The sequence below is a fragment of the Dendrobates tinctorius genome, unplaced genomic scaffold, assembly GCF_039654945.1.
Source record: "Dendrobates tinctorius isolate UK_male_01 unplaced genomic scaffold, ASM3965494v1 ptg000150l, whole genome shotgun sequence".
NCBI classification, from domain to species: domain Eukaryota; kingdom Metazoa; phylum Chordata; class Amphibia; order Anura; family Dendrobatidae; genus Dendrobates; species Dendrobates tinctorius.
This window is the reverse complement of record NW_027361817.1, coordinates 11,636,300-11,662,890: the sequence shown is the minus strand read 5'-3', so window position 1 is coordinate 11,662,890 and position 26,591 is coordinate 11,636,300. Positions and strand designations below refer to the sequence as shown.

Genomic DNA, 26,591 nt, shown 5'->3' with positions numbered 1-26,591 from the left:
GGGGGTTCCACTGTTTAAGCACATCAGGTTCGCCAAACGTGACATGTCATCCGCTCTCGATTTCAGCTATTTTTGCGTTAAAAAAGCCAAACAGTTCTCCTTCCCTTCTGAGCCCTTCTGTGCACCCAATCAGTGGATTTCCCCCCACGTATGGGGAATTGGCATATTCAGGAAAAATTGTACAATAAATTTTGTGGTCCATTTTCTCATATTACCCTTGTTTGGGTCTAAAGTAATTTTTTTGTGAAAAACGATGTAGGATGAATTCTCATTGCCACACAATTAGAGAAAAAATTATAGATCAACCTGTGACGAAATATTTTAGTATCCCTGATCACGGCACCATGGACATGAAATTACTTTTATTAAAGGTAACTTCAAATCTCAGAGAGACAGAAGGTTCTGGGAATATAAACTTACTACAACATTTGACACAGAAATGCAGAAATGAATGTGTTTCATGGATTTATGTCTTTCTACATCAACTGTGGAATGTGCGCTTCAGACCATTTGGAGTTATCAGGACCATGGACCAGACTCCAATTAGAGGACAAAAAAAACTTTCACACTCCTTATCTATGATCTGTTCTAATATTTACGGCCACAACTGTTTCTCCCTCTCCCATACTGAAAGTTCTGCTTCACATCACTTGTCTTAACTCTATTGCATTATTCATGTGCCCTGTTGTGTATATAAATATGTGAATCTCCAGATTTTGTGTTAGTCTATGCCAGATGAAGAGACCCGAGTAGTCCCTAAAGCTGCAGTTTATTACCATCTTTTCAGTTAGCCATTAAAAGGTATCAACCACTGAGGACTCTCAAATATTTTTCCATCTACTGGCTAACACGGTACAAAGATATACATTGGATACGGAAAGTATTCAGACCTATTTAAATTTTCACTCTTTGTTTCATTGCAGCCATTTGGTAAATTCAAAAAAGTTCATTTTTTTTTCTCATTAATGTACACTGCACCCCATCTTGACTAAAAAAAAAAACAGAAACAGAGAAATTTTTGCAAATTTATTAAAAAAGAAAAACTGAAATCACGTAAGTATTCAGACCTTTTGCTCAGACACTCATATTTAAGTCACATGCTGTCCATTTTATTTGTGATCCTCCTTGAGATGGTTCTACTTCATTGGAGTCCAGCTGTGTTTAATTAAACTGATAGGACTTGATTGGTAAAGGCACACACCTGTCTATGTAAGACCTCATAGCTCGCAGTTCATGTCAGACCAAATGAGAATCATGAAGTCAAAGGAACTGGCCAAGGAGCTCAGAGACAGAATTGTGGCAAGGCACACATCTGGCCAAGGTTACAAAAGAATTTCTGCTGTACTCAAGATTCCTAAGAGCACAGTGGCCTCCATAATCCTTAAATGGAAGAAGTTTAGGACCACCAGAAGTCTTCCTAGACCTGGCCGTCCAGCCAAACTGAGCAATCATGGGAGAAGGGCCTTGGTGAGAAAGGTAAAGAAGAACCCAAGATCACTGTGGCTGAGCACTACAGATGTAGTAGGGAGATGGGAGAAGGTTCCACAAAGTCAACTATCACTGCAGCCCTCCACCAGTCGGGCTTTTGTGGCAGAGTGGCCCGACGGAAGCCTCTCCTCAGTGCAAAACATATGAAAGCCTGCATAGTTTTGCTAAAAAACAAATGAACTCCCAGACTATATGAGAAATAAGATTCTCTGGTCTGATGAGATGAAGATAGAACTTTTTCGTGATAATTCTAAGCGGTATGTGTGGAGAAAACCAGGTACTGTTCATCACCTGCCCAATACATTTCCAACAGTGAAACGTGGTGATGGCAGCATCATGCTATGGGGGTGGTTTTCAGCTGCAGGGACAGGACGACTGGCTGCAATGGAAGGAAACATGAATGTGGTCAAGTACAGAGATATCCTTGATGAAAACCTCTTCCATAGTGCTCTGAACCTCAGACTTGGCCGAAGGTTCACCTTCCAACAAGACAATGACCCTAAGCACACAGCTAAAATAACAAAGGCATATCTTCAGAACAACTCTGTGACCATTCTTGACTGGCCCAGCTAGAGCCCTGACCTAAACCCAATTGAGCATCTCTGGAGAGACCTGAAAATGGCTGTCCACAACGTTCACCATCCAACCTGATGGAACTGGGGAGGATCTGTAAGGAAGAATGGCAGAGGATCCCCAAATCCAGGTGTGAAAAACTTGTTGCATCATTCCCAAGAAGACTCATGGCTGTATTAATACAAAAGGATGCTTCTACTCAATACTGAGCAAAGGGTCTGAATACTTATGACCATGTGATATTTCAGGTTTTTTTTTTTTTTTTTTTATAAATTTGCAAAAATTTCTTCATATCTGTTTTTTTCAGTCAAGATGGGGTGCAGCGTGTACATGAATGAGAAAATAAATGAACTTTTTTGAATTGACCAAATGGCTGCAATGAAACAGTGAACAATTTTTGGGTCTTGATTACTTTGGGTACCCACTGTATATCTTTCCTGTAGGCAAGAGTTGCAAATTCTCCTGTAAGCCAATCAGAATGAGCTCAATGACAAATTCTCAAGTCCCAGCAATAATGTAACACAGAGGCAAAAGAAGTCAAATGGTGCAAAATTGTTAATGAAAACTATGGTTATTGCAAAAATGACTTTTAGCCCCAAATACATGCATTTAAGTGAAAAAAAAAAATGCCACAAAGGTGGACAAGCCCTGTAGGTTGAAATAAGTATACACCAGGGACAGGTTTTTATTTCAACTGTTTTAGATAAATATAATCACTTAATACATTTTGATGTGATCATATATTGATGAGAAACACTTAATAGCACTAAGCTGCTTACATGGAATAATAGTCTTAAATTTGGCTTTGTTTCAAGATAAAACTGAGAAATTAATCCAGTACAGGTTCATCAGAATGTAATTAATACCATGGTTTCAGAGAAAAGTTGTTCAAGAATATTGAGGTCCTGCAAATAAACCCGTTTTCAAATTGTTCACTCTCAAAATCACTGGCACAATATAATGAACAACATTCTAAAATAGGCAGGAGAGAATTAAAACATTGCTCCGCACCTGTCCGCTAAAAAAAGCTGGAGCTGAAGGTCATTACCGAACCATTTGTGCTGTTGAAATGCATCTGAAATAAAAAAAGAAGCAACTTTGCAAATAGACCTTGCTGTAATAACCTGTTATGTGTCTAGTCTTATGCTGACCTAAAATGCATAGTATAAAAGCTGTGGGGGAACCAATAGCACACAAGACCACCGGATGATACTATTTAGCTACAAAGCAAAGTAAAAGAAAGGTGCTCACCTGAGCATTTTGTGTGCAGGCACACCTCCTATGGACACATGATCATATCAGCTGCTGTTTCCTCGTGGCTGGGGATGATCTCCTCCAGGATAGTTGACCAACTTGGATATCAACACTAAAAAGATTAAATTGTTTTTTTCACTTGAAAAAGACACTTGTCCAACATTGAAACGCGTTGTGGAAATAAAAACTGTTCAACTCATCTTGGTCCCTAGGATTCTGTGTTACAGCAGCGCAGCCTGATATCGTGTTCTCATCCACACTGGTGGATCTGAAATGCAAGGCAGTCAGTGCAACCTGTGTATTGCTTGCCCTATCTTCAGGGCCATATTTACAGCTCATGCTGGCCCAGGCACTAAGTTGGCATATGCCCCATGAAAGTCACATTTAGGAACATCAAACTCAATTAACAATGTTGATCATGAGTTATGATGTTGTAAACTCAATTATTGGTGGATCCATGCACTTGGAATATTTTTATCTTTATATGTTTTCCACTGTTTTTGTGTGTGTGTGTGTGTGTGTGTGTGTGTGTGTGTACGTGTGTGTGTGTAATAGCGGGAAATCCTTCCAAAATATTAGGGGGGCTCAGGCTAGTTTCACACTAGCGTATCTTCACGCAGCGCACGGCGGCGCTAAGCCCTGCCCCCTGCCGCGCTCCCTCCGGTCATCTCCTCCCTACTATCCCACAGCCGCTGCATGCGATCTGCGCACCCTATCTTTAGCATAGGGTGCGCTGGCCATGCGCTAGTAGGATTTTGCGTGCGCTGCGCTGAGCACACCAAAATGCAACATGGTGCGTTTGGCGCACATCGGCGCACCGTCAAAAGGGCGCAGCGTGCGCAAAATCGTACTAGCGCACGGTCTGCCCACCCTATGCTAAAGATAGGGTGCGCAGATCGCATGCAACGCTGTGCGATAGAAGGGAGGAGATGACCGTAGGGGGCACGGCAGGGGGCGGGGCTTAGCGGCGCGTGCGCTGCGTGAAGATACACTAGCCTTATACAGCTTAATTGAGGTTTGATATTAACTCTTTAACAACCACCGCCTTTTAACAGGCAGTTAAGGCTACTTATTCCTCTGCGCCGCTTTTTAACGGTACTGAGAAATAAGTTTTTAGCGCCCCCCAGCGTCGGAATTTCTCCGGGGTCTCGGCGACCCCAGAGAACATGATTCGGTTCGATTTTAGTTTCAGTGTTGCGATCGCCATTATTAACGGAATATCAGCGACCACAAAAAAGTCCGATTTCTCATTTAATTTCTCTCTCCTCTGATGTGATCGCACATTTGAGGAGAGAAAAATAGGGTCCCCCGATCCTCCCTGGTACCTCCGGTGTCCCCTGGCCGATGGCATCTTCTTCCGGGAAGAAAATGGCGGGCGCATGCGCAGTGCACCTCCCAAGATCTGCCAGCCGGCATCTGGCAACAATAGTAAATTTTTTCCTATTGGTTCATTTTGATCACTGTGATTTACCCTATCACAGTGTTCAAAATAAAAAAAAAATTATAAATCAATCCCCCTTTTATCACCCCCTTAGTTAGGTTAAAATAAAAACATGTATTTATTTCCATTAGGGTTGGTGGGTTGGGCTAAAGTTAGGGTTGGGGCTAGGGTTAAAGTTGGGCTAGGATTAGGGATGTGGTTATGGCTGGTTGTTAGGGTTGGGATTAGGGTTAGGGGTGTGTTAGGGTACCGTTACACTTAGCGATGCACCAGCGATCCCGACAACGATATGGATCGCTGGTGCATCACTAAGTGGTCGCTAGTGAGCAGCCACACAGGCAGATCTCACCAGCGACATAGCAGGGGTCGGGGGTCGCTACTTACCTGTCAGAGGCGGCGATCCTGACGTCCTCCCGCCCGTGTCCACGTGTCGCTCGTCGGCGCCACAGGAAGCCCAGCAGGAAGCTGACGACGAGAAACGGCCCAGGACGTTCTCGCGCGACCAGCGATGAGCAGCGGGGGAGCCGGTCGGAGGTAAGTATCAGACATAGCAATATTGCTAGCGATATCGCTATGTGTAATGGGGGCTTTAGGGTTAGATTTGTGCTTAGGATTAGGGTTGAGATTAGGGTTAGGGGTGTATTGGGGTTAGGGTTGTGGTTAGGTTTATGGTTGGGATTAGGGTTGGAGATAGAATTGGGGTGGTTCCACTGTTTAGGTACATCAGTGGGTCTCGAAACGCGACATGACACCACCATTGATTCTAGCCAATTTGGCGCTCAAAAAGTCAAACAGTGCTCACTCCTGTTTGAGCCCTGTCATGCACCCAAACAGTGGCTTTCCACCACATACGTGGTACTGACTTGCTCAGGAGAAATTGCACAGCAAATTTTGTGGTCCATTAACTCCAGATACCCTTGTGAAAATAAAAATAAATTGGTTCCAAAGTAAATTTTTTTGTGAAAAAGGTAAGGTTTTGCATACCTTGAGGGGTGCAGTTTTTAGAATGATGTCACTTTTGGGTATTTTCTGTTATATTGATCCCCCATACTCACTTCAAATGTGAGGTGGTCCCTAAAAAAATGGTTTTGTAAATTTTGTTGGAAAAATTAGAAACTAGTAACAAAAACAAATTGTTTCCAAAATTGTGCTGATGTAAAGTAGACATGTGGGAAACGTTATTTATTAACTATTTTGGGCAATGTGACTCTCTGATTTAAGGGCACATAAATTAACAGTTTGAAAATTTCAAAATGTTAAAATTTTTTGCCAAATTTCCATTTTTTTCATTAGTAAACGCAAACCATATCGAATAAATTTTACCACTAACATGAAGTACAATATGTCACAAAAAACAGTCTCAGAATCAGTGGGATCCATTGAAGCGTTCCAGAGTTATAACCTCATGAAGTGACAGTGGTCAGAATTGTAAAAATTGACTTGGTTATTAAGTACCAAATTGGCTCTGTCACTAAATGGTTAACGACGCTGAGGAATAAGAGTATTGCGTCGCCCGTCGGCAGCAATTCCAACTAGTGTCAGCTGTACATGACAGCTTACACCCTGTGACATCAGCCCCGGCCAGTTTTGAAGCTGATCAAAGCTGATTAACCCTTTAAATACCACTATCAATTGCGACAGTGGCATTTAATTGGTTACAAGGGGGTCACAAGACCCCCTTAGTAGCTAAGGGACCCCTTCAATGAAAATCGCTGATTCCGATGGTTACCATGGTACCCTGAGGTCATGTGATGTATATAAGCTTGGTCTCACAGGCTGAGTTAGTAACTTACTGACAGTGTATGAGACCAGTAATCAAAATGATAATTATACATGTCCCAGAGTGGAACTAAGTGAAAAAGTAAAATAAAATATGTAAAAAAAAAAAGCACAAAAAAGTGCACACAAATAACAAAAAGCCGTTTCACCACTCAAAACGCATTGTTTGTGATAATACAAGGAAAAAAAGCTGAAAAGTACACATAATTGGTATTGCTGTGTCCGAAACGGGCATGTTATTTATTCAGTAGGGAAAATGCCGTAAAAAAAATAAAGAACATGCCAAAAATGTCGCTTTTTCACCAGAATGACTCACAAAAAAGGTAATAAAAAGCGATCAAAAAAAAAATTGTACACAAAATTTTTGGTAACAAATCCAAAAAAAATAAGTAAACCAGCTTCTAAAAAATTCCAAAATGTATTTGTTCACAGATAAAAACAGGATGAGACAGGACTTAGTTCACATGGTCAAGTGTAGCGGCTACGTGCTTCAAACACGATAGGTGTTCATTCTCAAAGCTTCTTTGTCATCCTGTTTTTATCTGTGAACAAATACATTATGGAATTTTTTTGAAGCTGGCTTTTTTTTTTGGGGGGGGGGGGGGGATTTGTTGCCCATGAAACTACATGGATTCCGTGCCTCCTCACACCACATGCTGCAGCAGGTGAGCTAGTTCTTTTCTTTTTTTCAAAATTGCTGGTACCCCTTGTTTAATGACAGAGAAACCCACAATGGTCACAGAAATAAGTTGAATCTGACAAAAGTGATAATAAATCAAAAATCTATGAAAATGAACAAATGACAGTCAGACATTGCTTTTCAACCATGCTTCCACAGAATTTAATAAAACTTATGAAATAGGCCTGGACAGAAATGATGGTACCCCTGAAAATAGTGACAAAAGGGTCATGTTAAATCAAGGTGTTTCCACTAATTAGCATCACAGGTGTCTACAATCTTGGAATCAGTGAGTTGGCCTGTTTAGAGGGCTACAGATACTCAATGTGCTCTTTGGTAACATGGTGTGTATCACATTCAACATGGACCAGAGGAAGCGAAGGAAAGAGTTGTCTCAGGAGATTAGAAAGAAAATTATGGACAAACCTGTTAAAGGTAAAAGTTTATAAGACCATCTTCAAGCAGCTTGATGTTCATGTGACTACAGTTGCACATAATATTCAGAAATTTAAACTCCATGGGACAGTAGCCAACCTCCCTGGACGTGGCCGCAGGAGGAAAATTGATGACAAATCAAAGAGACGGATAATACGAATGGTAAAAAAGAGCCCAGAAAAACTTCTAGAGAGATTAAAGGTGAACTTCAAGATCAAGGAATATCCATGTCAGATCGCACCATCCGTCGTTCTATGAGCCAAAGTGGACTTCATCTGAGACGACCAAGGAGGACACCATTGTTGAAAAAAAATCATAAAAAAGCCGAACTGGAATTTGCCAAACTATATGTTTACAAGCCACAAAGCTTCTGGGAGAATGTCCTATGGACAGATGAGACAAAAGTGGAACTTTTTGGCAAGGCACATCAGCTCTATGTTCACAGACTTCAAAATTAAGCATATCAAGAAAAGAACACTGTCCCTACTGTGAAACATGGAGGAGGCTCTGTTATGTTCTGGGGCTGTTTTGCTGCATCTGACACAAGTTGTCTAGAATCTGTGCAGGGTACAATGAAATCTCAAGACTATCAAGGGATTCTAGCGAAATATGTGCTTCCCAGTGTGCGAAAGCTTGGTCATGGGGCTTGCAACAGGATAATATATCAAAACACACAGCTAAAAACACCCACAAATGGCTAAGAGGAAAACATTGGACTATTCCGAAGTGGCCTTCTATGAGCCCTAACCTAAATCCTATTGAGCATCTTTGGAAAGAGCTGAAACATGCCACCTGGAAAAGGCAACCTTCAAACACGAGATAACTGGAGCAGTTTGCTCTTGAGGAGTGGGTCAAAATACCTGTCGAGAAGTGCAGAAGTCTCATTGACAGTTACAGGAATCGTTTGATTGCAGTGATTGCCTCAAAAGGTTGTGCAACAAAATATTAAGTTAAGGGTACCATCATTTCTGTCCAGGCCTATTTCATGAGTTTTATTTTTTTAAATTCTATGGAAGCATGGGTGAAAAGCAATGTCTGACTTTCATTTGTTCATGTTCATAGATTTTTGATTTATTATTACTTTTGTCAGATTCAAGTTATTGCTGTGACCATTGTAGGTTTTTCTGTCATTAAACAAGGGGTACCAACAATTTTGAACATGTGTGTATAAATGAAAATGCAAAATCGTTCCGCAAAAAACAAGCTTAATATGGCTCATTGGGCAGAAAAATAAAAGTTACAAGTTTATTTTTGTAAAATATTGTTTTGTGTGTAAAAAAGGGCAAAGCATAAAAAACACAATATAAATCTGGTATCGCTGTAATCATACCAACCCGACGTACAAATGAGTCTTATCACTTTTACTGCACGGTGAATGGCGCAAAATATAAAACAATAATTGAATTGCTGGTTTTTGTTCATTCTGTGTTTTAAAAATTTCAATAAAAACTATAATGTACCCCAAAATGGTACCAAAAAAAATCTGCAACTTGTCCCGCAAACAATAAGCCCTCGTACAGCTGTGTTCACCAAACAAAAAAAGTTACAGCTCTCAGAATATGACAAAAAAACTTTTTATAAAAAAAAGCATTTTTACTTTGTGACAGCAGCAAAGCCTTAAAAAAATATAAATCTAGTATCGCTGTAATAGCACCGACTCAAGGCTATGTGCACACGGTGCGGATTCTGCTGTGGAATTTTCCGCGCAGATTTTGCTTAATCTGCAGGTAAAATGACCTGCGTTTTACCTGCAGTTTTAGGATAAGTGCACACGTTGCGGAATGGTCTGCGGATTTTTCCACGCGGATTTGGCAAAATCCGCAGGTCAAAAGACCTGCGGTTTATCTGTGGATTAGCCCTGTGGTTTCACTCCTCTACAATGGAGAAGGTGTGAAACTGCTGCGGATTCCGCACAAAGAATTGGCATGCTTCTGATTTGAAACCGCAGAAAATCCGCAGCATGTGCACAGCGTTTTTTGTTTTTCATTGATTATAATGGTACTGTACAACGCAGCATAAACTGATGCAGATCCGCAGGGCCAAATCTGCTGCGGATCCGCAGCAGAATCCGCAGCATGTGCACATACCCTTAGTGCAGTTTTAGTGCAGATTTAGTGCAGTTTTTGTGTGGATTTCACCTGCAGATTTCTATAATGGAGCAGATGAAAAACTGCTGCAGAACTGCACAAAAGAAGTGACATGCTGCAGGTTTAAATCTGCACCAAATCTGCTCGGAAAAATCTGCAGCATGTGCACAGCGGTTTTTGTTTTGCATAGCCTTAAATGATACTGTACATCACTTGCAGTTCTGCTGCAGTTCTGCTGCAGTTCTGCAGGGTCAAATCTGCTGCACAACTGCACAGAATCTGCACCGTGTGCACATAGCCTTAATCCACCTTATCACTTATACCGTATGGTGAACAGTGCAAAAATAAAAATAAGAACTATTCTTGTACTGCTGTTTAATTGTTTAATCTACCTCCTAAAAATCGGAATAAGGCTTAGCTCACATTTATCCTGCGCTCTCCGCTGAGCGCTTACGTGGGGGTTTCTATGTAAATTCCCCAAAACCACTATTCAGACAAAACCCCGTACGGAACCACTAGCTTATGAGGCAGATGAAGTGACTTTGGACTGGTCTCTGTTTTAGATGTGTCCCTTCATTTTAGGCGTCTTTTTAGTACAGAAGTGTGGGCAACCAAAGATCTGTGCACGCCTAAAAAGATTGATACCACCGGAGTAAACGTCAAGCGGAGTACAAAGTGTCTGCATCTGCCTCATTATAGTGTGTAGTTCCGTTGTTTTTTTTTTTCTGATTCGCATTTTTGTTGGATTTACACGGAAACCTCAAGGTAAGTGCTCAGCATAGAACACAAGAATGTGATCTAGCCTTATGCTGAAAGTGACCGATAAATGTTATGCACCCCAAAATGTTACTGAAAAAAACCCTCATTTATCCCGCCCAAAACCAGCCCCCTCTCAAATCCGTCATCTGTCACTGGAACTGTAGGCGATTCCCACGTTACTGCTAAAACAAAGAAAAGTGACAAGGCTCCCACCACCACAAATAAAATCCAGTGAATTCAGCGCTCCTAAATCCAAATGTCCCCCTCCTGAGCCCCACTGTGCCTAAACCACAGTTAGTGGCCACACGTTTGACCTTATTGTAGTGGGGAGAGAGAGCACTTTACAGATGTGTATCGCCAGAAGCACAAGCTGGGCACAATGTATGGGTACTAGACTGGCAGATTTGCAATTCTCCAGTATAAAGCATTGCGTGGATGTTGCGAAATAGTCACTGCAGCCGTAGATGAATTCATTGAGAGATTCAATTTCTACAATGGGGTCACTTTGGAGGTTTTCCGCTATTCTTGCACCTTTGGGGCTCCAGAAATGTCGCCCGCAAACTATTCTATGAAAATCTGTGCTCCAAAAGCCAAATAACGCTATTTCCTTTTCAGTCCTGACATGTGGCCAAACAGTAATTTCTGATGAAGTATGGGGCATCACCGTGCTCAGGAGAAATTGTGCAATAAATTGTGAAGTCCAGTTTTACTTGTTAACTTTTGTGTACCTGACAAATTTGCAGCAAATGCAAAAATTATATTTTTACAACTATAATGTCACATCTCCACATCTCAATGTTAGAAGATTCTGTGAGGCACGAATTGGTTCAAAATACTCACTGCACCCCTAGATAAATTCCTTACACAGTGACGTTTCCAATATGGGGTCACCTGTGGAGGTTTCTGCTGTTTTGGCACCTCAGGGGCTCAGCTAATGGAGCCCACAGTCTGTTCAAACAAAATCTGAATTCTAAAAGCCAAGTACCACTCCTTTTGATCCGATTCCTGCCATGTGCTCCAACAGTAGTGTACAATAACATATAGGGTACTGCCACATTTGGGAAAAATTACATAAATTGTGGGGTCCAATTTCTCCCATTACCCCATGTCGAAATGATAAATTTGATGCTATAACTATTTTAGTGGAAAAAAAATAAATTTTTTTTGTTTTCACATCTAAATGTTATAAATTTTTGCAAATCACCTGTAGGTTAAAATGCTCAGTACACCCCAGATGAATTCTTTGAGGGGTCTAGTTTCTAAAATTGGGTCACTTGTGGGTGTTTTCTTCTGTTTTTGGATGTGAGGGTCTCTCCAAATTAGACGTGGCATTCACAATCTACTCGGACAAATAGCGCTCTTTCCTTTCCTAGCCCTGCATTGTGCACAAACAGATACAGTTGTGGCCAAAAGTATTGACACCCCTGCAATTCTGTCAGATAATACTCAGTTTCTTCCTGAAAATGATTGCAAACACAAATTCTTTGGTATTATTATCTTCATTTAATTTGTCTTAAATGAAAAAACACAAAAGAGAATGAAGCAAAAAGCAAAACATTGATCATTTCACACACAGCTCCAAAAATAGGGAAGACAAAAGTATTGACACCCTCAGCCTAATACTTGGTTGCACAACCTTTAGCCAAAATAACTGCGACCAACTGCTTCCGGTAACCATTAATGAGCTTCTTACAATGCTCTGCTGGAATTTTAGACCATTCTTCTTTGGCAAACTGCTCCAGGTCCCTGATATTTGAAGGGTGCCTTCTCGAAACTGCCATTTTTAGATCTCTCCACAGGTGTTCTATGGGATTCAGGTCTGGACTCATTGCTGGCCACCTTAGAAGTCTCCAGTGCTTTCTCTCAAACCATTTTCTAGTGCTTTTTGAAGTGTGTTTTGGGTCATTGTCCTGCTGGAAGACCCATGACCTCTGAGGGAGACCCAGCTTTCTCACACTGGGCCCTACATTATGCTGCAAAATTTGTTGGTAGTCTTCTGACTTCATAATGCCATGCACACGGTCAAGCAGTCCAATGCCAGAGGCAGCAAAGCAACCCCAAAACATCAGGGAACCTCTGCCATGTTTGACTGTAGGGACCGTGTTCTTTTCTTTGAATGCCTCTTTTTTTTCTCCTGTAAACTCTATGTTGATGCCTTTGCCCAAAAAGCTCTACTTTTGTCTCATCTGACCAGAGAACATTCTTCCAAAACGTTTTAGGCTTTTTCAGGTAAGTTTTGACAAACTCCAGCCTGGCTTTTTTATGTCTCGGGGTAAGAAGTGGGGTCTTCCTGGGTCTCCTACCATACAGTCCCTTTTCATTCAGACGCTGACGGATAGTACGGGTTGACACTGTTGTACCCTCGGACTGCAGGGCAGCTTGAACTTGTTTGGATGTTAGTCGAGGTTCTTTATCCAACATCCGCACAATCTTGCGTTGAAATCTCTTGTCAATTTTTCTTTTCCGTCCACATCTAGGGAGGTTAGCCACAGTGCCATGGGCTTTAAACTTCTTGATGACACTGCGCACGGTAGCCACAGGAACATTCAGGTCTTTGGAGATGGACTTGTAGCCTTGAGATTGCTCATGCTTCCTCACAATTTGGTTTCTCAAGTCCTCAGACAGTTCTTTGGTCTTCTTTCTTTTCTCCATGCTCAATGTGGTACACACAAGGACCCAGGACAGAGGTTGAGTCAACTTTAATCCATGTCAACTGGCTGCAAGTGTGATTTAGTTATTGCCAACACCTGTTAGGTGCCACAGGTAAGTTACAGGTGCTGTTAATTACACAAATTAGAGAAGCATCACATGATTTTTCGAACAGTGCCAATACTTTTGTCCACCCTCTTTTTTTATGTCTCGTGTGGAATTATATCCAATTTGGCTTTAGGACAATTCTTTTTGTGTTTTTTAATTTAAGACAAATTAAATGAAGATAATAACAAAGAATTTGTGTTTGCAATCATTTTCAGGAAGAAACTGAGTATTATCTGACAGAATTGCAGGGGTGTCAATACTTTTGGCCACAACTGTATATTTGACCACATATGGGGTATCATCGCTTTTGGGAGAAATCACATAACAAACTATGGGGTCTGTTATTCATTGTGAAAATTACAAATTTGGGGCTAAAACAACATTTTTGGGGAAAAAATGAAAATGTTCCATATGATGACCTAATGTTGTCAAATTCTGTGTAGTACCTGTGGGTTTAAAATGCTCACTAAATCTCTAGATAAATTCCTTGGGGGGTCTGGTTTCCAAAATGGGGTAACTTGTGGGGCATTTTCACTGTTAAGGCACATCAGGGGCTCTGCAAAGGCGACATGACTAATGCAGTCCATTCCATCAAAGTCTGCATTCCAAAACATCACTCCTTCCTTTCAGAGTCCTGCTAAGTGACCAAAAAATGGTTTTCCCTCACATGTGGGGTATCAGCGTACTCCGGAGAAATTGCACAATAAAGTTTGGGGTCTATTTTTTCCCGTTACCCTTGTTAAAATGAACAAATTGGGGTAAAGTAAAATTTTTGTGACAAAAAAAGTAAAATGTTAATTTTTTCCTTCTACATTACTTTAGTACCTGTGAAGCACCTGAAGGGTTAATAACCCTCTTGAATGAGGTTTTGAGGAACTTGAGGGGTGCAGTTTTTAGAATGGTGTCACTTTTGGGTATTTTCTGTCATATAGACCCCTCAAAGTCGCTTAAAATGTGAGGTGGTACCTAAAAAAATGATTTTGTTGGAAAAATCAGAAGTTGCTGATCATCTTTTACCCCTTATAACTTCCTAACAAAAAAAAAAACTATGTTTCAAAAATTGTGCTGATGTAAAATAGACATGTGGGAAATTGTATTTATTAACTCTCTGACTTAAGGGCATAGGAATTCAATTTTTGAAAATTGCAAAATTTTTGCCAAATTTCCATTTTTTTCACAAATAAACGCAAGTCATATCTAACAAATTTTACTACAATCATGAACTGCAATATGACACGAGAAATCATTCTCATAATCAGTGGGATTCGCTTCTCAGAATCAGTGGGATACGTTAAAGCGTTCCAGAGTTATAACATCATAATGGGACAGTGGTCAGATTTAAAAAATTTGGCCTGGTCATTAAAGGGAATCTGTCACCCTTTTTTTCCCCTATTAGCTGCCGGCATAGACATCGGGGGCTTATCTACAGCATTCTGTAATGCTGTAGATAAGCCTCCAATGTAACCTGAAAGAGAAGAAAAACACGTTATATTATACTCACGGAGGTGGGCGGTCCGGTCCAATGGGTGTTGCGGTCCGGCGCCTCCCTTCGTCATGCGATGACGTCCTCTTCTCCCGTCCTGTAATGGCTCCGGCGCAGGCGCATTGCTGTGCCCTGTTGAGGGCAGAGCAGAATTCTGCAGTGCGCAGGCATCAGACCTCTCCCGACGCCTGCGCACTGCAGGACTCTGCTCTGCCCTCAACAGGGCAGAGCAGTGCGCCTGCGCCGGAGCCATTACAGGATGGGAGAAGAGGACGTCATCGCATGAAGAAGGGAGGCGGCGGACCGGACCACCCACTTCCGTGAGTATAATATAACGTGTTTTTCTTCTCTTTCAGGTTACATCGGAGGCTTATCTACAGCATTACAGAATGCTGTAGATAAGCCCCCGATGTCTATGCCGGCAAGTGAAAGTCCAAAAAAAGGTGACCGATTCCCTTTAAGGGATTAAATCCTGTTATTACAAAATTTAAAATAATTTTTTTTTGTTTCCTCCTTTATACAACCAGTGATAGCTCTATATTGTCATGTGCAATAGTAATCTTGTTTATCTTTTATGTTGGTTAATATTGTGACTGTAATGAATAAAATGCTGATTATTTTGGTTGTTTTTTTGGCATTTCAGACCTTTGAAACTGCATTTTGTATGATGGCAAGCTCTGCTCGGGATCACCTACTTTTTGTTCGAAGGCGCACCCCTCAGCTACGATATACTTTAAGTCCAGAAAATCTTGAAAGTTTAGCATCCCAAAGCACAATGACTGAGAACTTGAACTTTCAGCGGGCCAACAGTGACACCGACCTGGTGACTTCTGACAGCCGCTCCAGTCTGACCGCCAGCATGTATGAGTACGTCTTGGGGCACTCGCAGCAACTTATCATCTTCTGGGATATAAAAGAAGAAGTAGACCCCACAGATTGGATTGGCCTTTATCACATTGGTAAGTATAAAGCTGTATTTCATTTTTTTACAGTGTTAAAAAGTTACAAAAATGTGATAATCTAGCATTGTAAAGTGCTGTGGAATATGTTGGCGCTATGGAAATATTATTATTCTAAAAATTATTATAGTTTTTTTTTTTTTTATTTAGAATCATGTAGATGATTGAGAACATCATTTGAAAAGTTGCATTTTTAGATGTGAATTTTTAAAAAAATTTCTAATCATGTTACTGCCCTGTGGATGGAAAGCCACAGTATCATGCCACGGTGATTAAAACGGACATTGCATTAAATTAATACCTGAAAGCTTGGAGCTGTTGAAAGTGTAAAAATGTTTTATATTCTTTTATTTTTCCATTCTTATATTCTGTAATGTGTGCATTTGAATGAATTGGACTAAAGGGCATCTGTCTGTAGGATTGGCCCTCCTAAGCCGTCTATATGGGCATGTAGGTCATAGCTTATTAAAGTGATGCCTCGATATCTGTGATCATTTCTTATTCCTGAGAAATCCATGTCTTTCTTTTATGTAAATGAGCTGTTCAGGACTACGGGACAGACATTGATCTGTATGAGAGTCTGCCTCCAGAGATTATTTTACGTGAAAGGTGGCGTTCCCAGTGTGAGACATGTAAAGACTGACAGTCTGCTGAGAAAATCACACAGAGCTCTGTAGTGAGAACAGGACAGCAGAGCTAACACAGGACAGCAGAAGTGAAGTTTGTCTTACTACAAACATTTGCAGTTGTCCTCTCACAGAGCTTCAGTTTCCAATTGATAGATGCCCTCTAATTCACCACTGACGTTCCTCACATTCTTGTTGAAAATCTGAATTTAAATTTGTCAGTAGGTTTTTGCTATTTAATCTGGCAGTAGCAAAGGCAAGTAGTAAGGGCAGAGAGCCTGATTCCAGGAATGTGTTACTTGCTCAGCAACTTGTAGTTTCAATACAAGAAGTGTTTTTATTAGCAGGATATTATCAGTATAGGGCTCGGTGTCACATGTAAGCCAGTCCAGCTAATGCACAGCTCAGCATTCTGACCACTGCTACATCTACAGCAAAAGAAAATGGATCCTATGAAAAGTACACCAAGCAGCCCAGTAAGGGATACATTGCTGGAATCACGCTCTCTACCCATACATCATGCAGCTCTCAGATTCCATAGCACAAACTTGCTGACAGGTTCCCTATAAAGGGAACTTGTCACGTGAAAAAAACACTATTAACCTGCAGATGTGGGGTTAATCAGCATGTTAATAGTGTTCTGAGCCTTCCTGACACCCACAATTAGGGTATCAGTCATGGGGTGATGCCGGATCAGTCACCGCTCTGTGCATAGAGAGTGGCAGCTAGAAGTGCGCCCATGACACTGACTACCAGCAGGCTCTAATGCTGAGTGGCTGTCAGCTGCCACCTTCAATACAGAGAGCGGTGACTGACCCCACTCTGGTGCTCTGGTGCCGCCCCTATGACTGAAACCCAAATGCTACCGGGAGGAATAAAGTTAATTTCTTCCCAGCAGCGGGGTCTAGGTGGTTAACCCCATATCTGCGGGTTATTAGCGTCTTTTCATGTAATAGGTTCCCTTTAACACAGAATCGTAAATTTGGGTTTATTGTAGTTCCCCTTTTTCCTCATGGCCACATCACTATTCTGATATGATGCTGCTAGTAGATCCATTAATCGATATATAAAAAAAGATATATATGTATATCACCCGTGTGCTGCATATTACAGCACAAAGGAAACCGGGGTGAAAAAAACTAAGAGGCAACCAATCTGCAAAGTGGTCAGCTCTGTGGATAATAAGGCGCTGCTGTGCATACCCTGGGCCCGATTCATCAAAGCCTTCACTACAGTTTTCTGGCTCAAATAGCTTTAAAATTTGCATAATTTTGGTACAACTCGAGGCTGTGCTAAAATTTTGTGACTTTTGCCATTCACATGACATTCTGACCCAGCTGTGGCAGAGTGGGCATATCACATATACACAGCAGGGATAGCTCCGGATGTGCCTAAACAGCAGTGGAAACCCCCCACCGGTGACCCCATTTTGGAAACTAGACCGCTCAAGGAATGTACTTACATGTGTGGTGAACTCCTTTATAACTTTGTTGTTTCCCAAATACTCCAAATATCTTCAGCTGGATTCGCGCCAGCGTGTTATGAGTTCATGCAGATTCTTAAAGCTGGGGTTTTCATTTATTTTTTACTCTTCGCCACGACAGCACCCACTTGGAGAGAGGGATCCGCCCATAGGAACAGGAAACCTACAGAGATAAAAGAGGGCGGTCCGCCTCTCCCCCTCAGTTGGTTTCCTGTTCCTAAGGGGAACCGCAGGATACGCTACAGTCTTACCTGGGCCAAGGAACCGCCTGTGCAGTGTCTGCGAGAACGGCAGGGGTTCCGGTCCAGAGGCAGCGACGAGGGAGTGATGGAATCCGGCTCCCTCCTCGGCTGGTATGGACGGACGGGGCAGAAACACCGGTACCGGGTGGCGCCGACCGGGTGTTCCTCTGATGATGACATGACATCGGCGGGAGGATCCATTCCGGTCCATGTGGGGGCGCAGGAACCGGAGAAAACGGCAGCCTCCGGCGTTCCTAAAGGGCTTCAGCGTCCAGGAGGACGCACATGCAGCGCAGCAGGAAGTGGTAAGGAGGAACTTCCGGGTTACCGGAGGTTCCTCGGCTCAGAGCGCACGCGCGGCTGGGCGGCACCACAGGCGTAGAGGCGGTCCCCGCCCCCTCCAGAGGGGGAAGAGAAAAAAAAAAAGACAATTTAACCTGCAGAGCGCGGGCGGCTAGTGTCAGCGCTGAAGCGCATACTAATGAGCCGCAAATAGGCGCACCTGGAGGGGGAGGTGCCAGGTATGAAGGGGCTTACAAAAGACCTGGGGCACAGGGATGCGGCGTGCAATCATGTCTTCACCAAGGCAGGACACGCATCCCCAGGCAGGCGATGCAGCAGCAGCCAAGGATCACGCAAGACGAGGTTCCTCGGATCGTAGCCACAGAAGCCACGCCAACAAGCCTCCTTCTCAGCCTCCTGAGCCGGTACCTACAGCTTCTCTGGGTGAGTGCATGACGCTCTGCCTATCAAGCTGATAAAATGTCCCTCTCTCTCTTTCTCTCTCTCTGTCTCACTCTCTCTCTCTCTCTCTCTCCCTCTCCCCTCCGTCATGATGTCTCTATCTCAGACTAAGAGGAAGGAAAAGTCAAAAAATAAAGAATGTGCCCTGTGTACACGTCCGCTACGGGACTCATACACAAAAAGGCTGTGCAAAAGATGCATTAACGAAACGGTAAAACAGGCATCAACATCAGCCGCAGATATAAGGGCCATAATTAGGGAAGAACTACAGGCCTTAAACCAGTCTAGCAGGCCTACTAATAGCGAAACTACTAAGCCAGCAGGGGCCGTAGACACCGATGAGGGCGAAGTAGCCTCAGATAGTTCCAATGCATCCACATCAGCATCCTCCTCAGATATGGAGGGCCGTTGCTGTTTTCCTTTAGATCATATGGATAATTTAGTTAAATCCGTGAGGAATACAATGGGATGCACAGACACAAAGGAGCCGCAAACGACTCAAGAAATTATGTTTGCAGGACTGACAGACAGAAAGAGAAGAGTTTTTCCGGTTATTCCAGCGATAAAAGCTCTGGTTAAGAAGGAATGGGAGAGACAGGACCAGAGAGGGTATCTTCCCTCAACCTCAAAGAGAAGGTACCCCTTTAGCGACGAAGAGTTGTCGACATGGGTTAAGGTCCCGAAGGTAGACGCGGCAGTGGCCTCCGCCTCAAAGCAAACGATCTTACCAGTGGAGGACACAGGGGTTCTAAAAGACCCTCTTGACCGCAAAGCTGACGCCTCATTGAAGAGGGCATGGGAGGCAGCTACCGGCACGTTTAAACCGGCAATAGCTAGTACATGCACAGCTCGTTCTATGCTGGTCTGGATCGATCAACTAGACCAACAAATAGACCAGAAGATCTCCAGAGACAAGCTACGAGCCGCCATACCACTAATCCATGGCGCAGCAGCATATATAGCAGATGCTTCTGCTGATTCCTTACGCATGGCAGCCAGAACAGCAGGGTTGGCTAATAACGCCAGACGTAGCCTATGGCTTAAAAGCTGGAGAGGTGACACCCAGTCCAAAGCAAAGCTTTGTACCATTCCTTGCGAGGGTGAGTTCTTATTTGGGAAAGCCTTAGATGAAATCCTTACGAAGGCAAAAGAACGGAAAAAAGGATTCCCTAACCCTCCTCTCCCATTTTATAGGAGGGCGTTTAGGAGAAGACCATTTGGCCGGGGAAGACCAGCAGAAAATCAAAACCGCTGGGCCACAAAGGAAGGAAAGGGCAAAGGTGCCATGTTTAGGGGATCCTCCTTCCGCAGGGACAGGAACTGAGGAGCCAGTGCCTCCAGTAGGAGGGAGGCTAAAAATTTTTTTTCGAGAATGGGAGAAAATTACGGCTAGCCCTTGGGTTCTGGGCATTATTAAAGAAGAGTTAAAGATAGAATTCCATCATGTACCCCGTAATTCATTAATCATAACATCCTTCAGCTCACCAATCCAACAGCAGGCCCTGGAGGCTGAGATTTGGAACCTACTGGACAAAAAAGTTTTGGTCCATGTGCCTAAAGGGCAGGAAGGGAGAGTATTTTACTCCCCTCTCTTTCTGATATCTAAACCAGACGGATCATTCCGGACGATAATCAACTTGAAGAAATTAAATTCATTTATAATAAATCATAAATTTAAGATGGAATCCATAAGATCCACGATTAAGCTCCTCTTCCCCAATTGTATGATGGCAGGCTTGGATCTGAAGGATGCTTATTATCATATTCCCATCCATTGCAGATATCAGAGATACCTCAGAGTGGCGGTCCTCCTCGATGGCAAGATACAGCATCTCCAGTTCACAGCCATGCCATTCGGCATTTCCATCGCACCATGAGTATTTACAAAGGTGATGCTGGAAGTGATGGCTTTTTTACACCAGAAGGACACACTAATAGTACCCTATCTGGATGATTTTTTGATAGTAGGGAATTCAATTCGGCAATGTAATGAGCGAGTTGCTGATACAATCTTGTCCCTACAGGCCCTAGGGTGGATAATAAACTTCAGGAAGTCCAGAATCGAGCCGCAGTCTGTTCAGTCCTTCCTGGGTCTCGAGCTAGACTCCATATACCAAAAATGTCTGCTGTCACAGGTAAAAATTTCAGCAATTAAAAAGGTTAGGATAGCAATATATCGGCCACACATATCTTTAAGGGAAGCAATGTCCCTCCTGGGATCCCTTACTGCCTGCATCCCAGCAGTTCGGTGGGCCCAGTTCCACACGAGGGAGCTACAACACCAAATTCTCTTAGAGGAATCCCGTGACCGGGGGAATCTGACAAAGAAAATCACGCTATCCCAGGAAGTCCTAACCTCCCTTGCATGGTGGCTAAGGGATGATAACCTAGCGGGAGGAGTACCTTGGGTTATGACACCCTCCCGTATAATTATCACGGACGCTAGCCCCACAGGATGGGGAGCCCATATGGGGAATATTTTTGCCCAAGGCCTATGGGATATAGGCGAAGATAAGGATTCGTCAAATTTAAAAGAACTAAAGGCAGTCTATCATGCATTATGTCATTTTCTTCCACAGTTACAAGGGGAAAATGTGAGAATCCTTTCGGACAACACCACAGTAGTCGCATATCTGAACAGACAAGGCGGAACTCGATCAGTCACCTTAATGTCTTCCGCAAGAAGGATTTTATCCCTAGCAGAAAAACATTTTTTGTCTCTCTCAGCCCTCCACATAAGGGGAAGAGACAATTTGGAGGCAGATTTTCTAAGCCGCCATACACTGCGACAAGGAGAGTGGTGTCTAAGCCGGGGGATATTCACACGCATCGTGTCACTATGGGGTCTTACCCAAATAGATCTCTTCGCCACCAGAGAAAACAGGCAGGTGCGAAGGTTCACCTCTCTAAATATGACAGACAATCTGGAAATTCTGGATGCCCTCCAGGCCCCGTGGCAATCCAAACTGGCATATGCTTTTCCACCAATCATACTACTACCGCAGGTGATCAGGAAAATCAGAGCAGAGGAAGCACGAATAATCTTAATAGCACCATTCTGGCCCAGGAGGCCATGGTTTTCTTGCCTGCAAGCAATGTCAGTGACTGACCCGTGGGTGCTTCCTTCAACCCCCAGGCTCCTCTCACAGGGGCCATTCTTCCATCCTCAAGTGGACAATCTCCACTTGACGGCTTGGAACTTGAAAGGGAAATGTTGAGATCAAGAGGATTCTCGGAGGGATTAGTCAATACACTCCTACAAAGTCGAAAAGTGGCAACGACAAAAATTTACACTAGAGTATGGAGAAAATTCCTAGAGTCCCACACAGGCCCGGATTCTGGAGAAATTCCGATTACAGCGATCCTAGAGTTCCTACAGAAAGGGAAGGAATTAGGGCTATCTGTTAACACACTAAAAGTCCAGGTGTCGGCTCTAGGGGCCCTCTATAGTTATAACGTGGCAGGCAATAGATGGATAGGCAGATTCATCTCGGCCTGTGAGCGGAGCGAGCCGGTGCACATACCTAGAGTTCCTCCTTGGGACTTAAACCTGGTTCTGGAGGCTCTAACACGTCCTCCCTTTGAACCTTTAGATTCAATATCCCTTAAACACCTATCCTTCAAAACAGTACTGCTAGTTGCACTAACCTCAGCCAGAAGAGTTAGCGACATACAAGCACTTTCAATAGAACCCCCTTTTCTGTTGACATTCCAGGATCAGCTAATATTAAAACCAGATCCCTCATACTTGCCAAAGGTAGCAGGGAAGTTTCATAGATCACAAGAGATCCACCTCCCTTCATTTTTTAGAAACCCTTCTACTCCAGAGGAAGAAAAGTTCCATACACTAGACGTTAGAAGAGCTGTATTACAATACATCGAGAGGTCTAGCAGCTGGAGAAAGAGTAGGACTCTATTTGTTTCCTTCCAGGGCCAAAAGAAGGGATATGAAGTCACAAGGGGTACTTTGTCTCGGTGGATCAGGGACGTGATTGGGCTGGCATACTCCGAGAGCAATGAAAATCCTCCGGAGGGTATCAGAGCACATTCCGCCAGAGCTATGGTTTCCTCTTGGGCAGAGAGGGGAGACGTCGCAATCGAGTCTATATGTAAGGCGGCAACCTGGTCTACACCCTCTACCTTTTATAATCACTATAGGCTTGATTTATCATGCTCATCTGACCTAGCCTTTGGTAGAGCGGTCCTCGGCACGGTGGTCCCTCCCAGGTGAATGTCTCTGAAAGTCTCTCCAAGTGGGTGCTGTCGTGGCGAAGAGTAAAAAGCCGGATTACTTACCGGTAATGCTCTTTTAATGAGTCCACGACAGCACCCGTTCACTAACCCTCCCTAGAAGTTAACATAATGTATATACACCTTCTTAGTTGTAAAGTTAATACATTTAGAATATTGGATAATATAATGGCCTAATAATTGGCGGTCCTCCTTGTGCTCTGAAATCCAACTGAGGGGGAGAGGCGGACCGCCCTCTTTTATCTCTGTAGGTTTCCTGTTCCTATGGGCGGATCCCTCTCTCCAAGTGGGTGCTGTCGTGGACGCATTAAAAGAGCATTACCGGTAAGTAATCCGGCTTTTTTCAATCTTTTTCCTCCTAATACCCAGTGTGTAATATTGAGAAATGCTTCTCTCATACTCCTATGATTATTATCACTAGGAATATTTTGATGGAAAAAATGTTCTTTCTAACCGGCTTCTCTTACCGCCAGCTGGAGTGATTTACTGCTGTCCTGCAGTTGGACGTGCGGTCTCAGTGCGGTTTTCATTCTCTTACTTTTTTCTTCATGACACCTGGTGGTAACAAAGAGAAATCTTCCCCTTTTATATTTCCATGAGCAATACTAGGAACCTTGTGATAGAATGTTTTCTGAATGCGGCTCCTCTTACCGCTAGCTGGTGTGGTTTTCTGCTGTCCTGCAATCTGACGTGTGACCTACTATAACTCTCTCAACTTGTACTAGAGAGAAATTGTGTTTCCCCATTAGACTGATAAAAACATTATATCAATCTATTTAATCGTGTTTTTTTTTTTTCATGTGCTATCTTCTAATAATGCATATTTGTGTATAGTTATGTATTTGGCTGCTCAGAAGAATTTACCATGCGTAATTTTGCCCTAATGCCATGTGAATCTCACATTCTTGATTTTAACCTTGTATGTCTTCACCTGTCAATTATTTGTGTTAATTGTGTACGTTAATTGTTTTTCACCGGTGTAATCTTTGAACTTAGTATATAAGTGCTGTGTCGGGTAATGCCTGTTATCATGACTAAGGGTGCTGCGACACATGAAACGCGTTGATAACGCAACCTTCTGCTTCATACTTGCTGATATTTTATCCTCTATTGGAATCTGAGTGAATAAAGAATTTTATTTCACTTTGTCGTTGAGCTGGATTATCTATCTACTGGAATTTTCACGCCAAGACACGGCGGTTCCGTGCTCCGAGTCCCGGGATGTCTTTAAGCGGTGAGCTGGACTGTTTTTTCATTGGACTCCTTGAACCCCCAGGTGCTTCACAGAAATATATAATGTTGAGCTGTGAAAATAAAAAAAAATCACATTTTTCTCACAAAAATGTTCTTTTAGTCCCAAATAGATCCTACACTCAACAAACGGAGTACATATGTCCAAAAGTATGAAAATACCAAAATAATTTTATTAAAAATATATATCCACATAAAACACAAAATATAGTAGTATACGGACTCAGACAAACAAAGCGTACTTCAAATACCTCATGAATGAAGGACACAAAAAATGAGTGTAGCACCCTGGGCATAAACAAACAAAACCCACTAGGAATTTGCATGAAAAAGGACCCAATAGCAAATGAATCCCAAAAAGTGCTTAGTTCATGTAAAGTGCAAATAGGGGAATTAGCAGTAAAATAAATAATAATAATAATCGTTATATAGCGCCAACATATTCCGTGGCGCTTTACAGTTTAAGGCTACTTTCACACTTGTTTTTTTTTTGCGCTGTGCACCGTGCGCAGTGCAAACGCACATAAAAAACGCATCATGCGTTTCTGTGTGTTTTTTGCAGTTTTGTGCTCATTTTTTTAAAATAAAAAACGCATGCTTTTTTTGCGCTGATGTGCACATTACCATGCGCACGTCAGCGCACCCATAGACTATAATGGGTGGTTGGGTGAAAAAAAAACCGCATTGCGTGCGCATGCGTTTTTTTGGGACAAGTCGGATGCACAAAAAATGCAACAAGATGCATTTTGTGCGCCCGAGCACACATTACAAAAAACCGCATGCGCATACAAACGCGTACAAACGCATGTGTATGCGCACCCATGTAAAGTATAGGAAAAAAATGCATGCATTTTTTTGCGCAAAAAAATGCAAGTGTGAAACCAGCCTTACAGTTTCAAAACACAAGTCATAAGTAACAACGTTAACAATACAATAATTAAAGCAAAATAAGACGAAATCACGTGGGCTTCCTCGTCGGAGCTGCAATAGAACACAGAAATTAACAGCTAATTATGGGTATGACTTATTTATCCTCACTAAGACCTTTATCACTAAGATTTATATGAAAGCGCTATTGATTTAATGGCTACTTAGCATTTCACTGCTAATTCCCCTATTTGCACTTTACATGAACTATGCACTTTTTGGGATTCATTTGCTATTGGGTCCTTTTCCATGCAAATTCCTAGTGGGTTTTGTTTGTTTATGCCCAGGCTGCTACACTCATTTTTTGTGTCCTTCATTCATGAGCTTTTTGAAGTACGCTTTGTTTGTCTGCGTCTGTATACTACTATATTTTGTGTTTTATGTGGATATATATCTAATATATAAACTCAAGTGTGTGTATGTGTGTGTGTGTATGTCCGGGATTGGCATCCGCACCGTCGCAGCTACAGCAGCAGCGGCATGCTATTCCATCCAGTTTGCATTTAGTTGGATCATCATTTATTTTTCAACAGGACAATGACCCCAAACACACCTCCAGGCTGTGTAAGGGCTATTTGACCAAGAAAGAGAGTGATGGGGTGCTATGCCAGATGACCTGGCCTCCACAGTCACCAGACCTGAACCCATTCGAGATGGTTTGGGGTGAGCTGGACCGCAGAGTGAAGGCAAAAAGGCTAACAAGTGCTAAGCAACTCTGAGAACTCCTTCAAGACTGTTGAAAGACCATTTCCGGTGACTACCTCTTGAAGCTCATCAAGAGAATGCCAAGAGTGTGCAAAGCAGTAATCAAAGCAAAAGGTGGCTCTTTGAAGAACCTAGAATATAAGACATATTTTCAGTTGTTTCACACTTTTTGTTAATTATATAATTCCACATGTGTTAATATATAGTTTTGATGCCTTCAAAGTGAATCTACAAGTTTCATAGTCATGAAAATAAAGAAAACTCCTTTGAATGAGAAGGTCTGTCAAAACTTTTGATCTGCACTGTATGTGTGTGTGTGTGTATGTATGTGTGTATATATATAATATATATATATATATATATATATATATATACAGTCATATGTTAAAGTTTGGGCACCCCTATTAATGTTAACCTTTTTTCTTTATAACAATTTTGGTTTTTGCAACAGCTATTTCAGTTTCATATATCTAATAACTGATGGACTCCGTTATATTTCTGGATTTAAATGAGGTTTATTGTACTAACAGAAAATGTGCAATCTGCATTTAAACAAAATTTGACCGGTGCAAAAGTATGGGCACCTCAACATAAAAGTGACATCAATATTTCGTAGATTCTCCTTTTGCAAAAATAACAGCCTCTAGTCGCTTCCTGTAGCTATTAAT

At 42.4% G+C, this 26,591-nt stretch overlaps 1 protein-coding gene across 3 annotated transcripts in view; it reads left to right on the top strand.

The window, feature by feature from the left end:
- Window positions 1-26,591, top strand: part of HECW2 (HECT, C2 and WW domain containing E3 ubiquitin protein ligase 2) — a 395,637-nt gene that overhangs the window by 126,146 nt on the left and 242,900 nt on the right. For all 3 annotated transcript variants that reach the window (XM_073546703.1, XM_073546704.1, XM_073546705.1), the window contains exon 3: window positions 15,379-15,694. In XM_073546703.1, the coding sequence (XP_073402804.1) occupies window positions 15,400-15,694 (295 nt within the window). In that variant the 5' untranslated portion in view covers window positions 15,379-15,399. The remainder of the gene's footprint in view (window positions 1-15,378; window positions 15,695-26,591) is intronic.